This window comes from Sorex fumeus, unplaced genomic scaffold (assembly GCF_029834395.1).
Source record: "Sorex fumeus unplaced genomic scaffold, SorFum_2.1 ptg000054l, whole genome shotgun sequence".
Taxonomy (NCBI): Eukaryota; Metazoa; Chordata; class Mammalia; order Eulipotyphla; family Soricidae; genus Sorex; species Sorex fumeus.
Window position 1 is genome coordinate 39,914,806 of NW_026606111.1, and position 18,109 is coordinate 39,932,914.

The 18,109-nt window shown below is 38.1% G+C and overlaps 1 protein-coding gene across 1 annotated transcript in view; it reads right to left on the reverse strand.

Annotated features, from left to right (window-relative positions):
* The window catches only part of TBC1D32 (TBC1 domain family member 32), a 332,745-nt gene that overhangs the window by 151,210 nt on the left and 163,426 nt on the right, over positions 1–18,109 (reverse strand). The window contains exons 23-25 of the mRNA XM_056125154.1: positions 9,443–9,565; positions 8,240–8,348; positions 7,093–7,186 (exon numbers count right to left, since the gene is read on the reverse strand). Coding sequence (XP_055981129.1) covers positions 7,093–7,186; positions 8,240–8,348; positions 9,443–9,565 — 326 coding nt within the window. The remainder of the gene's footprint in view (positions 1–7,092; positions 7,187–8,239; positions 8,349–9,442; positions 9,566–18,109) is intronic.

An 18,109-nucleotide genomic window follows, 5' to 3' on the forward strand; every position in this document is an offset into this window, starting at 1 on the left:
TGTTCAAAAGTATGAATTAAATGTGAGGCAATTCCAGACATCAGTAAGTATTTATACATTTGCTTCATATCAGGAATTCCAATATCTACTGGTGAATAGTTGAGATACAGAGTTTGATGAAGGGGAAAATAAAAGAAGAAACCAATATGTATTAATTCAATGTTTATTGACACTATTATTGCAGCATCCTTATCTCATAAAGATTAGGTTCTATAAAAGCAGAGTTACATAAATTCATAGTAAGGCTTAAGTTCTCGAAGAGAAGTCAGTAGGAGGCCAGAGAGAGAAAAGCAGTGAAAGAAACATATTTTAGGTAAGACAGAGAAAACTTCTCTGAAGAAGTGACATACAAACTAAGCAGAAATGTTTTAGAAAGAACTATTCATACGGAGACTAGGACATAGTACTCTAAAAAAATGGGAATATTAAAAGTAGAGGACCAAATGCAATACTAGGTGTTGAATCCAGGTCATCTCCATGCAAGGCAATGGTTTACTTCTGTACTATCTCTTGAGACCTCTTAATGCATTTTTAAGAGGTGAAAGAACTTTCCAAATACTCTGATAAGGGATTTATGTCTAAAATACATAAGATCCTCTCCTTCCTTCCCCTTCTCTTCTCTCTTCTCATTTCTTTTCTTTCTTTTTAGCCCAATTATTCTATGGGCTAACTCCTGGACCTGCACTCAGAGATCACTCGTGATGGGCCTCTGGGGACCATACATGGTATGGAACCTGAACCGAGGTCTTCTACATGCAAGGGAAATGTCCCACATAGTACAACTCTGGCCCAAATACCTCAATGATAAAAACATGAAACCCAATTAAAATAAACAAAGCAACATGAAGTGATGCTCAATATTAGTGATCATGGAAATGCAAATAAAAACTAAAATGAGATAGCACTTCATAATGCAGGATAGATGTAACAAAAAAAAAAACCTGATCAAAACAAATATTAAAAAGCTTTTGGGCCCCACTACCCATGGGTGCTCAGGGTATACTCCTGGCTCTGCCCTCAGGAATCACAACTGGCAGTTTTGGGGGCACCATATAGATCCCATGCAACGCAAGTGCCCTGCCTGCTATACTATCTCTCCAGCCCCTGATCACAACACATTTTGAAGATAAGTCAGAGAAATCACAAATTTCATCTATTGCTGCCTAGAATGTAAAATGACAAAGCTTCCTAAAAGGCAGTAAAGCAGGGTCTGAAGCAGTAGTATATTGGGAAGGGCACTTGCCTTGCATGAACCTGACCTAAGTTCAATCCTCAGCATTCCATATAGTCCCCTAAACACCTCCAGGAGTAATTCCTTAGTGCAGAGCCAGAAGTAACCCATAAGCATTTCCAGTTGGGTGAATCCAAAAACAAAAACCAAAAACAACAACAAAAAAAGCAGTAAGGCAGTTCCTCAAACCATTAAGCACAGAATTACAAAACACAGCAAATCACTTCTTGATAAATACTTTGAAGAAATATATATTCATGCAGAAATTTGTACATGAATGTTCATAGCAGCATTATTTTTAATAGCCAATGTGAAAGAGACCAAAAAATCCCTTAGCAGACAAATGTACAGACTGACATATCTACACAAAAGAGTAATTTTTTTGTACTTCTTTTGGGCTGGAGTGATAGCACAGCGGGTAGGGCATTTGCCTTGCATGCAGCCGACCCGGGTTCCATTCCTCTATTCCTCTTGAAGAGCCCCGCAAGCCACCAAGAGTATCCTGCCCACATGGCAGAGCCTGGAAAGCTACCATGGCATATTCAATATGCCAAAAACAGTAACAACAAGTCTCGCTATGGAGGTGTTACTGGTGTCAGCTAGAGCAAATTGATGAACAATGGGAGGACAGTGCAACAGTGCAGTATTTCCTTTATGGGGGGAAAGGGGCATATGATGTATGAGACAGTGATATGTTAGGGCTACTCCTGCTTTAATGTATAGGGTTCACTTCCAGCATATCCAAGGGACTATGTGGAGCTAGGGATTATACCTGGGGTTCCTTTATGCAAAACAGGTATTCTAGCTCTCTGAGCTATCTCCCCAGCACTGAAAGGAATAATATATGATCATAAACAGGAATAATTACATGGATAAATCTGACAAAATATCATATTCATTGGTTCCCTGAGCACTGCCAAACATTTCTGAGCAGAGACAGGAATAGTCCCTGAGTAAAATTGAGCATAGAGTAACTCATGCCACCCCTCCAGCACCCCGCCTCCAAAAAAAAACACAGCCCCCCCTCCAAAAAAAAACACATTATGTAAGGCTAAAAAGTCAATGAAAATCAGTAGCAAAATAATAGAATCCATACTATTTCTTTAGTATGAAAATCCAGCTAGAGAAATCTCAAGCAACAAAAAGTAGATTGGTGGTTTCCTTGATGCTGGGTTACAAAAGGGAAAGAAAGAGACACCAGTTTTTTTTTTCTGAGGTATAAAAAATTTATAATAAAAATGTTTTAGGTAATGAATGCAAACATCTGTGAATATGCTGAAGTAACATTAAATTGTACAAATTAAATAGTAAGTTGAATGGTATTTTAATTATATCTCAATAAAGCTGCTTTTATTGGAAGGGGGGCATGAGAGTCAGGAATGATAACATATCCACAATGCTCAGGAAACCAGGTATAAGGGGGATCACGTGGGAGCTCCTGCATGCAAACAATACACTCCAGACCAGTAAACTTTATGAAAGTTGCTTTTCAAAAGTAAAACAAAAACAAGACAGAAAAAAGATTCATAAAATAGATGCAAACTATGTAGAATAATGACTACAGGAAAGGAAAGGGCATTGGATGATGAAAAGGCAAGAGAGATGAAAGAACAAGAAAGTAACATGTTTGTGCTATATGGGTGACTCTGTTAGCTATTACTCTCTCTTTAGTTCTTAGGAAACTCTTTGAGGAGCTCCTAGGAAAATTTAAAAGTTCACCTGCATCAGAAGTTACTCATGTTTTAGTCTTTCACTGAAGAGCCATTACATTTCTAAGATCAAAGAAAGGCAATCAATGCCAAATAGCACTCAAGGAGCACAGTAAATTAATGTTCACTTTCTGCCACTCTGGCAATCCTATTAGGAGTACTAGAGATGTATAGTCAATGAGGAAAAAAATAACTTATTATTCACTTTGACGTTATCAGCTCATTCAGTAGATCCAATGTTTTTTGATAGAAATTCCATAGCAGTAAAGAAAATAGTCTGTACATGTAATCTGAATGCTTTATAATTTGGCCTAAAAATAAAAATATAAAAACAATAAAATAAACAGGACACTTTCTCATTGTATGATTTGTGTTGCTGATGCTTCCAATAATCAACATATGCTACCCCAAGCCATTTTTCCCCCCTCCTTAGGAAGTTTTGGATTTTTCTTCCTTATTTTAGAAAGAAGCCATTATTTTGATTAAATCAAAATTTATTAAGGGTGTTATATTAAATCTTGGGTGACCTCATTTTAGTTTAACAAAAAAAGCATACAAAACAAACTATCTCACTATCTTTCTGTTTCATATGCTAAAGATTAAATTGTGACTCAAACTCTACTAATTCACTTTAACTTCTGACATGGTACCCAGTACATGGCTTAAACACTGTACAACTTTCTGTCACTCTCTTTTCATCTTCATTCTGCAAAACATCAAATTACAGGGTCAGAGTGATAGTGCAGAGCACAGGGCAGTTGCCTTGCATATGGCCAACCTGAATTTGATTCTCAGTACCCCATATGGCCACAAAAAAACACTAGTAGTGATTCCTGAGTACAGAGCCAGGAGTAAGATCTGAACACCACTGGGTATGGCCACCCCTCAAAAACACAAACAAAGGTACCAAATTTATCAAAACTCCTAGTAAGCATGATATTTTGAGTAGGAGTTAATTCTACTACATAAAGAAAGATCTCTCGTATGTGTACATATGCTCATACAGGTGACATATACATAATTGAACATACATGTACACATGCTATGTATATATCTGCTACATATGTATATATACGCAAAATCACATAGATAATATTACACAGATACTCTTAAGGAACTTTTCATTATAACACGGTGACCCTAAAAAATGCCAAAAAGAAAATAACTGAACCAGAATGTGTCTCAGTCTTATTTACAGATGAAGATAAATCATCTAATAGTAACACTGATGCCAAATGAGCTAACAAGAGGCAATTTAACAGATGAGGAGATGCTAACTGTAGCAAGGAGGATGAATTGAGAAGGGGGGAGGGGACAAATGAGATGGATGTCACCATGTGCAAACAAGTAAAGTGGTTTTATTTCCACAACAATGAAATGATGTCCAAAAATTCTGCAATGCAAATGATGACAAAATAACACCTACTGGAATCAGTAAGTCCTTAGTTTCAAATCAAAAAGGCAGAATGGAATGTAAATGAACTCTTGCCTTTAATCTGTCTATGTCTTACTTTATTACTAACCAGTATTTTTTTTTAAGTACAGAGTTAATGTTTGGTTTACTGGATTATTTTTAAGTAAAAGCACTGCTTCCAATTTAGATTCCAGATAAAATTGCACTTGGCTCCATATTCCTCACTCAGTTCCTAGAGACATTGTCACTGTTTTCAGGCACAGCAGAAAGCTCAACATGCTGCTTCTGATTTCCACTCTCATTTTCTGCCATTCTACTATGACTATAGGATCAGTGACACATTACCAATACCAGAATGCCCGATGCTGATATATAGTCAGGTTACGATGTACTATCCACCTGCGGTAACTCCTGGATTGTCAGTGCCCAATTCACCTTCTTTTGCTTACCAAGAATGAAAATATAATGTCTTAGGAGCACAGGACAACTGCAAAAAAAGGAGTTTAAATGGACCAGTAGACAAATTTTGTGTCTGCATAGTACATTATTAACCCAGTAAGGTTAATAACCATTAAATACTTACCCTCCGTTAGGTAGTGAAGCTAGAACTACCCCTTCTATAAATCATTTACAAGAGGAGAGCATGAATACAATCTTTAAGTTTCTTTTTAAAAACATATGAACAATAATTCCCAGGAAATATCATTTGACACAAATATTTTATCGACCCACTCTATCTTGATTTTGTTAAAGCCATAAGCCTTGTTCAGTTCAAAGTAAGGCAATTTTTTATTAAATTATTTTGAAGGAAAATGATCAACTATGGCAGGAGCATGGAAAAAAAAAAACAACTAAAGAAGTGACTTACAGAGGCAGTAGAGACCACAGTAGTTGTCTTGCAGGCAGATGACCCTAGCCTGATCCATGATTTGTCGTGGCAGAAATATTCCTTGATTATGCAGGAAGCAGAGATTTATATTTCAAGGCCTACTTAAACAATTCTCTACGGAAGAATGTCCTTGTTATGTGCTAACCAGCAGGTTACAAATTTATTCAGTTAGCTCCTATCATACAATCCTACCATGTAATTATCTTTGTGCTTAAATGTATTGTCTAAAAGTTCATAAACTCTTCCAAGATGAATGTTGCACTTTTATTTTACCTGCAGGGGCCTGAAAGACAGTACAGCAGATAAGATCCTTGCATTTCATGCTGTCAATTCAAGGTCCATCCTCAGAACCACATATAGTCCCCAAAAGACCATCAGAAGTGACTCCTGAGCACAGAACCAGTGGGAAGTCTTGGGCACAGAAGCAAAACACCAAAAATAATCCCACTGTCCACTGTCCTCCCGTTGTTCATCAATTTGCTCAAGTGGGCCCAGTAACATCTCCATTGTGAGACTTCCTGTTTCTGGGTTTGGCATATCAAATACATCACAGGTAGCTTGCCAGGCTTTGCCATGCGGGCGAGATATCTCAGTAGCTTGCCGGGCTCTCCAAGAGGGGCTGAGGAATCAAACCTGGCTCAGCCAGCTGGGCAGCCACGCACAAGGCAAACACCCTACCACTGTGCCACCACTCCAGCCCACCAATAAAAATTACATAGTTTATATGTTTATATTCCAAATTTTGAGCACAAAGAACAGAAAAAATATAACTTCTTGGTTGGGGAGATAGTCCAGTGGTCAGAGCACATACTTGGTATACACCAGGACCAAGTCCAAACCCAAGTACCACATCACATCCCTGGTCCAGTATTTCCAAGTATAGCTTTAGAGACCCCAAACACTGCCAGGATGGTCCTTGTAACCCCCAGCATTGCCAGCCTGAGCACTACTATATTACAAGTCCCACACAACAAAGAATCTGACCCAGCTGACTTGAGTATCAATGAGTTTCCAAATTCCCTCAATGCTGTATGGGAGACTTCCCCAAGATATTTCTCTTGAATGAAACACTATGTATCTATGATACAACAAATAAAAAATCACCTTAAATCTTTTATTCACTTTTATTGTATCTGCAACTAATACAACAAATCAAAAGTCATTTAAAATTCTTTTATTTACTTTTATTGCTCTTGGTTATGGCGACACACTCAGTGGTGTCCAGGGTTTACTTCTGACTCTATTCAGGGCTTATTCCTGGTGACGCTTAACGACTATTGTTGTGTGAGGGATCAAACTGATGTCCAAGGCAAGTGACCTATTCCACTATCTCTCTTTGAAAACTCAATTGTTTGAGTTTTTGAACTCAAAAAAATTGTCTTTGAAAACACTTTTTTGGTTAAACAAAAAATATTAAGGATGAGAATTAGCATTATACAAATATTTAGTAAGAAACAAACTATTAAAATCACAGAGAGATAGGCATAGATGTCTCCACGCACAGTCTAAATGAAAAAAAGTATTAATGTTCCTTTGTCACTGTCACCGTCACTGTCCTCCCATTGTTCATCAATTTGCTCGAGCGGGCCCAGTAACATTGTGAGACTTGTTACTGTGTTTTGGCATATCGAGTATGTCACAGGTAGCTTGCCAGACTTTGCCATGAGGGCAAGATACTCTCAGCAGCTTGCCGAGCTCTCCAGAGGGGCAGAGGAATTGAACAGCCCAGTTGGTCGCATTCAAGGCAAATGCCCTACCCGCTGTGTTATCGCTGCTTTGTAATACTTTATTTTTGCAAATTATAAGAAAAACATTGAAATGACATGAGATTTGATGGGAAATATTTTACCTTGTTTGAGTTCAGCATTTCTTGTTCCTTTGGACAAATAGCAATTTGGTAAAGGAAATGATGAAAACATTGGCCAAGGATATGGATCATCACCCTAAAAAAGACAACCTTTTATTTAAGAAGCTAGTTTACATGATACTGAATTTCAGGTTTTCTGAAATATCATGAACTTAAATTGGCCTTGGTTTCATAAATTTTTGAAGTTCAGTTTACAAAAGATAGTCGATATTATAAATAAATACACAAATAGGTAATAAGCAAAATGAAATGTAATAAAAGCAAAGACAAAATATATTGTAACCTGTTCTGGCAACTATGACTAGAATACTTTTAGTATTTTTTCAAGAAATAAAAATTGTAGTTAAAAAAAAAACCTCTTATTTCCCCTGTTACTCGAAAATTGCTTCTCTTATAAATCAATTATTTCTGTTTCATCTTTCCCTGAGAGACAAAATAAAAAGATATTTAATGATGACAAAAAAAAAATCCTTCAGGAAGTCAAACTCTGAGTACTGATGAAAAGAAAGGCATCCAATACTATTAATTATATACAAAGAAAACATAGTTTAACTAATAAAAATTATGTATTTTTCTCTCTCATTTGTTGAACTTATTGATACACAGCAAGGTAGAAACATTGGGCCAAAGTCAATCCAGCAGGAGAACTGATCTATACAAATAAGTTGGAAGTAAAGGAGGAAGAAATAGGGGAAGGCAGGGGTGTTTGGGCCCTTTGGGGAAGGAGATGAGCATACTGGTGAGGGGTGTAATGTTGGAATTATGTGCATAGGAGACCATCATGGACGGACTGACAGTATTGGAAATTACAGAACCTCAATCAAAAATCAGTTTGGAGTCATTAAATAAAGAGACATTAAAATACTAAAGGTATACCAAAAATGAACCATAAAAATATGCAAACAGCATCCTACCTGGGCAACAGAAACTAATACTTATGACCTCTTTCCACAAATACTATACATGCATAAATATTCAGTTGCAATAAAAGCTTTGTTATAATATTTATTTCTAGCAACAAGTTTAACTTTTGTGATGAGGACATTTGATAGTTGTCAAGTCAGTTGGCTGACTTGTTTCAAGATATGTCAGAAAATCATTTCCCACCACCCAACTTTCAGAAACTCACCTTTTCTAGTATCCTGGGAGGCAAAATTCGTTCCATAGGCCCTCCAATAAGATTAAATCTAACAAGAACGTGATTTCTCTCTATTGATAATCCATCAATTATAAAATCCCTGAAAAATAATCAAATTTTAGTCATGTTTTCTACAGGATAATGAATTTATGAAGATAGAACTAATATAACTGATGGATAAGATCAAAACGTCTGACATCCCAAACTTCCTGAAACTATTAATATATTTTAAAGCCCAGCCAGTATGGAGGCACATATTAAAAAAACAACAACAACAACAAAAAAAAATGATGCTAGCCATGAATGTGGTCAACTTAGGCTCAATCTCCAAATACTGCCAAAAGTGATCTCTGAGCTCAGAGCCAGAAGTAAATCCCTCAACACTGCGAGACATGCCCCCCACACTCCATAAACCAAAAGCAAAAAAATTTAGAGATGCAAATATAATGCCAGCAATTTAGTAGGTACTCAATAAATGCATACAAATTAAGTAACGAGAGTTGTTATGTAAGTAGGAAAACATCAGCATATTATCATAACCTCACTTTGCAACAATCAAAATTTATGATCTCAAACTAATAAAATTAAGAAGATGGAGTAAAGAGTAATACCACAGGGCACAAAAAATCAAAGTTTGTCCAGTGGCTCATATAGCTCATGCAGCAGGATTTTAAAAGTAATGTGATCTCAAAAAGTTAATTTTTAACAAAAATGTTAAAATAAGGGTAAAATAGCGGCTGGAGCAATAGCACAGCGGGTAGGGCATTTGCCTTGCACGTGGCCAACCCGGGTTCGATTCCCAGCATCCCATATGGTCCCCTGAGCGCCGCCAGGAGTGATTCCTGAATATAAAGCCAGGAGTAACCCCTGAGCACCACTGGGTGTGACCCAAAAAGCAAAAAATAAAAAAAAAGAATAAAGGAAACAAAACTAATTAAAAAAAATAAGGATAAAATAACTTACAAAACAATTATTTGTAATTCTCTTTAAAAACTTTGATAGTTTTCCTAATGATGGCTTTTGGCTTTTATACCAAAAGCCAATAGTAAATTCTACTATTTTGCTATTTACATCTACTGAAATCAGATAGTGAAGAAAGATTTTTTTTTGAAAACACAAAAGTATATTAATACAGGATCTTCAAAGAAGTCTAGTTTTGTTATTGTGCCTCAACAGGTTTTTGTCCTTTTTTACCTATGGTTTTCAGAGGTCTCTATCATATTTTCTTCTTGAGCATTTAGTAGCATTTCAGATACTTGATACTGAACCTCTAATAGGAGAAGTGAATCAAGATTACAGCAGATCACACTTAACAACCTATGTAAAGAAGAACAAAAAAGTTTTATGGATATGTAATATATATTTATATCCTGAATTATTTGCATTGCAAACCATAATGCCCAAAAGTGGAGAGATAGTATGGGGGAAACTGTATGCCATGGACGCAGGGGGCAGTTTGGAAAGGGCGGGGGCGTACACTTGCGATATTGTTGGTAGAGAATGTGCACTGGTGGAGGGAATGGGTGTTTGATCATTGTATGACTTAAACTCAAGCATGAAAGCTTAGTAACTGTTGTAACTATATCTCACAGTGATTCAATAGAATAAATTAATTAAAGGGCTGGAGCGATAGCACAGCATGTAGGGCGTTCGCATTGCAAGCGGCCAATATGGCCGACCCGAGTTCGATTCCTCCGCCCCTCTCGAGAGCCTGGCAAGCTACCGAGAGTATCTTGCCCACATGGCAAAAGCCTGGCAAGCTGCCCGTGACGTATTCGATATGCCAAACACAGTAACAAGTCTCATAATGGAGACGTTACTGGGCCTGCTCAAGCAAATCGATGAACAACAGGAGGACAGTGACAGTAATTAATTAAAAATATATATACCCTGAAAGTTTAAATTTTTATCTTAGAGTCTCAGGTATAAAAACACATATAAAACACAAATAACTGTACAAATGTTATAAGAATGAGAATATAGTTATTTAAGATATATATTTTAACCATTTTAAAGAGCAATTAAATTCATAATTTTTCATTAGAACATTATTTAAAGATCACAAATAACCTGAAATCTTGATTTTTAAAATGTAGATTATCACTAAATTTTCTACTGAGTTTATCACTTAAAAAATTAAGGAACAATAGCAAGTCAAAAAAGCACCTGCAAATTGCCACCAAGTTTTATTCACCAATTAAGTAGAGAAGGAATGGTAGAATGATTTGGCTAACAATTCAGGAGATGCTAATAAGGAGAAATTTCAATGACCAAATTTATAAGTTTTAAATCAAGCTGTGATAAAAGCTAATATATGGTGCATTATGAAATATTCTTGCAGAGAAAACTGAACCTAAAACTACTCAAGCCTAGATAACTATCAACTTAAAGGAAATTAAAGAATCAGAGAAATAGAATTAAAAAAATGACATATCAAGAATAACTAGTCAGTCAAAATCAGAATTTGGAGAAGTCTACACATTACTTTTTTTTTTCTTCAGCCCCAAAATGGCAGGAATATAGGGGAATAAATAAGGAGAATTTTTCTAAGCAAAGAAATAGGAAAATGCTAGTAACTGATAAAGATGAGTGATAGGTACACAAAATATTCATTTTGCTACTCAATATACTTTTGTACATCCTATGATAAGAAAGTTATTTAAAAAGATAATGGGAAGGGGAGGGAGGGAAAAGGAGAAAATGGAAGTGAAGGGAAGGAAAGGGAAGGGAATGGAAGCCCTCAGGATGGGAGCAGGCCGAGTTCCTGCCCTGTCAAGGCCCAGGCAAACAAACCAAACATCCCACAGCTGCCACCATGCATACCATGAAATGGCCCAATTCACAGCTTCATGATTTACTGCTGCAGAAGTACCAAGCTGACGAAAATTCCAGGTACTGGTTTCGGCCTGAGAACTCTAGGTTGTTCTTCGAGTGTGGGTGAACTGTCTTCCCTAACTTTCCACACTGCCACATCCACGTCCCACTGCCACTGCCATGTACACAGCCCAGTTTCATAGCTTTGGGACTAATCTTGGAAAAGATGCAGACCAAGCCACTGAAACTCACTGGTACATGGGTCTTTGGGCTGAAAACTCTGGGGTCCCTTAGAAGAGGAGTGGGCCAAGTAAATTCTAGTACTATAGATCCTGGTGTCTGGAGCACATGGATGTGTATTCTCCAGACAACCTATCCAAATTCCACAGTACTGACAGCCTAATAGGAGCACAAAAAATTAGATGGAAAAATAGCATAGAAGCCAACTAATCTTGGTAAACTAAAACAGTAACAGAGGACTAAACTAGCAACAAACAGCTCAGCAAACCCTCAGACAATGACTTTAATAACCCATTGTGAGATATAACAACTTTTAACAAATACTCTAATATTGAACTCAGTTTTGATAATTCCATTGGCCATTTTGTTGTAATAAGCAATATCAAACAAATTATTTTGTGTCTGCCAAGATGGCAGGCTTGGAGAGTGGATGGGAAACCAAGGACATTGGTGGAGGGAATGTCACACTGGTGGTGAAGAACACTGAATGTCACACTGATGGTATGGAATATTGAATGATTGCTGTTGGACTACTCATGTCCCCAAAACTGTATTATGAACAATAAGCCATGTTGTTTAAATAAAGTTCAAAAGAGTATAAATCGATAGTACAGCAGGTAGGGCACTTGCTCTGCATGCGGCTAACACAGGTTCAATCCCCAGCACCCTATATGGTCACTCAAACCTGCCAGGAGTAATCACTCAGTGTAGGCATGGGAGTAAGCCCTGACCACCACTTGGGGCACCCCCTCCTGAAAAAACAAATAATACAGAATAATTTTTCTAAAAGGGAGTTTAAGCTATTTCATGACAGAAATGAAATGACCTAACTGGATACACCTTTAAAGATATTAGTCAAAATAATCTTTGAAAGAAAAGCCATGCATCTCAATCACTGTCGTACTGTTGTTCATCGATTTGCTCGAGCAGGCGCAATAACGTCTCCACTAGAGACTTTGTTGTTACTGTGTTTGGAATATCAAATACATCACGGGTAGCTTGCTGGGCTGTGCCACGCAGGCGAGATACTCTCGGCAGCTTGCCAGGCTCTCCGAGAGGGGAGGAGGAATCGAACTCGGGTCGGTCATGTTGGCTGCGTGCAAGGCAAACGCCCTACTGCTTTGCTATCACTCCAGCCCGCACCTCAGTATATGAAGTATATAATATGTATGTCCTAGGGTGATCTAAATCAAAAGAGTAATCAAGACAAAGCCCAGGAAAGCCACTGGATTAAAGACAATGAGCCATTACAGTATCTAAAGGAAAGATCAAATCTCTGGAAGAGGGCGATAGAGAAAGGTGATCAAACTGTTCTCACATATATCCACAACCACATTTAGTAGGAGAAAAACAATGGAATAACATAAAGAAAAAATTTAACACTATTAGCTAATAAAATATATTCACTTGATCACTTGATCACTTGACATCCCGTTACTCATCGATTTGCTTGAGCAGGCACCAGTAATGCCTCCATTCATCCCTGCCATGCACCAGTGTAGCCCAATGGCATTGGCTCATTCTAGGAACATGTACAGCCTCAAACCGATTGTTCAGGGTCTTGACGAAGAAGTCTGACCATCTCATAAATGGGCGGCCACACAATCTTTTGACGTACCATGAAATCCAGTCAGTAATGGGTCTAGTCCAGCGGTTGTCTCTAAATCTCATTAAGTGTCCAGCCCATCTGATTTTCGATGCCTTGGCAAATGAGACAGCGTCCCTCGATTTTTGACCCTCAAAGGAGGTCAGAACTCCAAATTCTTTCTCTCATTTGAGTGAAGCATGATACTCCCAGCATAGCTCTTTCGATTCCTCTTGGGGAGAACCCAATAGTGTTCTCAACCTGTTTTAGTAGGGCCCAGATCTCTGAGGCATATGTTAATGCAGGAAGAACAGTAGAATCAACAGATGTGCCCAGAGACGGAGGTTCTTTGTCCTCTTAGCTATTTCTTCAACGCTCTTGAAGGCATCCCAAGCCACTCTCTTCCTCCTGCGCAACTCAGGTGCCAGGTCATCCGTCATGTTGACTTCTCAAATTAAGTACACATAACTGTTGCATTTGAAGATGTTTATCCCGTTGAGAGTGAATGGAATATCAGGAACAATATTCCATTACTCATAAATATTGTCTTCGTGAGATTCAGCTATAAGTCGACATTTCCACACTCACGGTTGAAGTCAGCCAGCATTTGTGCCACTTAGCTGATGTTTGGTGTTATTAGAACAATGTCATCAGCAAAGCGGAGGTGGTGTAGTTGCCGACTGTCTATCTTCACTCCCATTCCTTCCCATTCCAGATGTCGCATGGTGTTTTGGAGGGTGGCACTGAAGAATTGTGGTGAAATGGTATAATGCTGCTGAACCCCTGTCTTGACATCAATGGTCACTTCCCTGTAGAATGGTGAGATTCCGGTAGTGAATCCGCAATACAGTTCACAGAGGATCCTGATGTATTGAGTTTGAACACCCTGTTTGGCTAGGACTTCGATGACCATTACCGTCTCAACAGAATCAAAGGCCTTCTTTAAATCAATGAACATTAGACATAGTGGCATCTTGAACTCCTGAGAAACTTCAATGAGCTTGGTTATCGTGTGGATATAGTCGATTGTGCTGAATTCTTTTCAGAAATCAACTTGCTCGCATGGTTGTCCTTCATCTAGTGTTCTGCCAATCCTATTCAGGATGTCTTAAGTGAACAGCTTGTAGATGACAGACAATAGGCAGATTGAGCGATAGTTGCCAATGTCGTGGATGTCTCCCTTCTTGTACAATAGTACAGTCCTGCTGGTTTCCCATTGGGATGGAAACTTGCATTCAGACTGGTAGCGTGTGAAGAGCCACACAAGTGTATTGATAAGTACTGATGGCAAATTCTTTAAGTGTTCAGGTCTGACCTTGTCTGGGTTGAGTGCTGTTCATTTCTTTACCGACAAAATGGTGTGTCAGGTTTTGGAAGGGAGAAGGTTGGGAATGACATATCCATCCTGCGGAATTTGGTATGTGGGCAGGTGGATGTGGCTATCAAAGAGATTTGAGTAGAAGTCATGGATAATCTTCTCCATCACCCTTCTGGAAGATGTGATAGGTCCATCAGGAAGTCAGATGGTACTCATCTTGTTCCTGTACTTGGCGAAGGTCAGGCAGGCGTTCCGAATGCTTTTCCTGGCTTCTGCCACATCTATCAGCATTGCTGCTCTTCTCTCTTTGAGGACTTCCTTTATTGCTTCTCTGCACTGCTTTGCGAGCTCGGATGTTCACCTGCAGTTGATTGAGAATTGGGCCAAACCACGTTGGTAAAAAAGCTCAAGAGTTTTTGAAGACAGGCATTTTTTTTGTGGCTATCTCTCTCTCGGCGTTCCTCATACAATCACGGAGGTGCTGAACCAGTAGATCATATTCCTCATCAATGTTGTCAATGACAGCATCTTCCCATGTTGCCACAATAGTGCCAAAGAGCTCCCAGTTGGTGGTTGTTCTGGGAGTTCTCTTCTTAAACTTTGCAGCCCTTTCTCCCCGGTCTGTGAAGTAGAATTTTGCATGAAGAAGACGGTGGTCCAATCCCGTTTGGAATTTTGGGATAACAGTAAACCAGTCAGGCAAGACCGTCAATTGAATATGATGTGGTCAATTTCGTTGTGGAACCATCCACTGTGAGACTCCCATATCCAACGTTTAGATTCAGTCATTTGGAATTGTGAGTTACCATAGATGGTCTTGGTCGACACATGATGGACTCCGACAGTCTCTCACCCTATTCATTCCATTCTAGGCCAAGAGTCCCAAAGTGGAGTTCTTTGACTGATCTTCTCAGTCCTATCTTGGCATTAAAATCACCGACAACGATCTTGTAGAAGGGCCCAGGTCTCTGAGGCACATGTTAGTGCAAGGAGAATGATGGTGTTGAAGAGATGTGCCCAGATCCAGAGGTTCTTCATCCTCTTAGCTATTTCTTCGATGCTCTTGACAACGGTCGACACTGCTCTCTTCTTCCTGCGCAGTTCAGGTGCCGGGTCATTCGTCATGTTGAGTTCTCCACCTAGGTACGCATAACTGCTACATTCGGAGATGTTCATTCCATTGTGAGCAAATGGAATGTCAGGAACGAGACTGATTTTCATAAACACTGTCCTCATGAGATGCAGCTGCAGTCCTATTTTCCCACAGTCAGGGTCGAGTTTGGCCGGCATTTGTGCCACTTGGCTAATGTGTAGTGTTATTAGAACAATGTCATCAAAGCTATAATAATTTTACTTTTTAAAATTTTTATTGAATCATCATGAATTACAGTTACAAAGTTGCACATGATTGAGTTTCAGACATACAATGTTACAATACCCAGCCCTTTTGCAGTGTCCACTTCCCTCCATCCATGTCCCCAAAGTTCCCTACTGTTCCCTGGCCTGCCTCTTTAGCAGACAGTTTTTTCATTCCCTCTCTTTTTTCCTCCTCCTATCAGGCACCCTGATTTGCAAAACTGTTATCAATAGACTATTAAGTCATTTTACCTAGTCATTTTTCTAGTTCTCTGGTCCAGAGTGATGACCTCCTTTTACCATTATCATAGTGGACCCTTCCTTGACCTATCTCACATCTCCTACCCCAATGTCAAACTCCCTACTAAGGACCAGTTCTCCTGCTCTTCTTCATTTAACCGACTCGAGGCTTTAGTTATTTCCCTACTGAGTTTCTTTATATCCCACATAGGAATGAGATCATTTTGTTTCTGCCCATTGTTTCACTTAGCATGATAATCTCCAGGTCCATCCAAGTATCAGCAAACTGCATAACCTCATCTTTTCTATTGTCGCATAGTATTCTATTGTATATGTACTAAAACTTATTAGTTTTCAAGTAAAGTGACAATATACAAACAAAAAAAAATACAAACAAATATATAAAGGAGTTTATAATTATGTCAAGAGTGCAGAGAATTTCTTGACAGACTGATAACATGGAGCAAAAAGATGTGTCACGAATGACTCTAGATGTTCTGTGAAAAAGAAAGAATGAAGTTGCTATTAAGATACACAAAGCTATAAATTATGAAGATTTAGGGAGATTTCTTTTTTAAATATTCTGTATCTGTACGCAGAAAATGAAAAAAAACTTCAACATTCTCTAGTTTAAGATTTGAAAGAAGGTTCTGAGAATTTACATGGAAAATAAGACAATCCAAATGAGAACTTAGTAAATTTGGAAAGTAAATGCTTACATGGGCCAAATTCCCCTCACTAGAAAATGAGTAAACAGAAACTTTTTTAAATGATGTAAGACTTTTTTCATTGAAATTTACATACAAGTGGTACAATATGGAAAGTATCATGCTAAGCGAAATGAGTCAGAAAGAGAGGGATAGACATAGAAAGATTGCATTCATCTGGGGCATATAAAGTAACAAAGTATGAGATTAATACCCAAGAATAGCTGAGATCAGCATCAGGAGGATTACTCCATAACTTAGAGGCCAGCCGGGTATCCTAGAGGAAAGGGCTATTCAGATAGAGAAGGGAGCACCAAATAAAGGATGTTTGGAGCATCCTCCCAGGAGGGGAGATGCATGTCGAAAGTAGACTATGGACTGAACATGTTTGCCACTCAATGCCTCTTTTGCAGACCACAACACCCAAAAGGAGAGAGAGAACACAGGGGATTGCCCTGCCACAGAGACGGGGGGATGGGGGGATGGGGGTGGGAGGGATATTATCCATGGTGGTGGAAAATGGGCACTGGTGGAGGGATGGGTATCTGATCATTGTATAATTGAAACCAAAGCACAAAAAATTGTAAATCTACAACTTTAAAAAAAATAAAATAAAATAAAGGGGGAAAAAAAAAAGTTTCTTAAAAAAAAAAAAAAGATCTTACAAGTACTAAGAATAATGTAAAGCTAAGCAATCTGTATCCCACAGTAAATTAAAGAACAGTACACTGTGGTCAAGTTCAGTTTATTCCAGGAAGTAAAGGATAGTTTAATCTTAAAACATCTCATGATGTAATTCATGATATCAATATGTAATAGAATAGAACATATACTCATTGTAGCAGATGCTTAAAAGCTACTTGATTCAAGACTGAATTCTCTATTCCATATTCCTCCATAAGGTTGTAAGTAAATTAAGGAAAGATTACTACTATAATTTCATTTAAAAAACAAATTTATCTCAATGTAAGAGCTAAAAGCATAAACACAAAAAAAATTCCCCATTAAGGACACAATGAAGGCAAACATAAACACATTACTATTACTCCAGAAGTTTAAGCCAATGCACACACACATTTAAAAAAGGATGAAAAATAAAAGAATATACTATCTGAAAGTAAATAAAATGTTCATTGATAGAAGTTAGAACTGTTTCTTTAGAAACCAGTTCTTCTTGACATAAAATTTAATTTACCTTAGGAAATATTGATTGAATACCTACTAAGTATCTATTTCTGTTTTTAGTAACTATGATATATCACTGAACATACATGTTCAAAATTCCCAGTCTTGTTCTAAAAAAAGGTATGATGATATGCATGATACCCTCTCAGGAACAATACTGCAAATAAATCACAGTGTCTAAAAGGATAAAAGGTATAAAAAGCATTTGCCATAGAAGCAGGCCAGGTCGCAGACAGGTAAATGAGGACACGGTCACTGGTGGAGGAAAGTGAACAGTGGTGAAGAGACTGCTGCTCAAATATTGTATGACTGAAAGTCAATCATATACTCTGAACTTTGTAATTCACAATCATTCAGTAAACAAACCTTTTAAAATTTCCAGTGGATAGAGCAGTTGCTTTGCACGTGGCCAACCT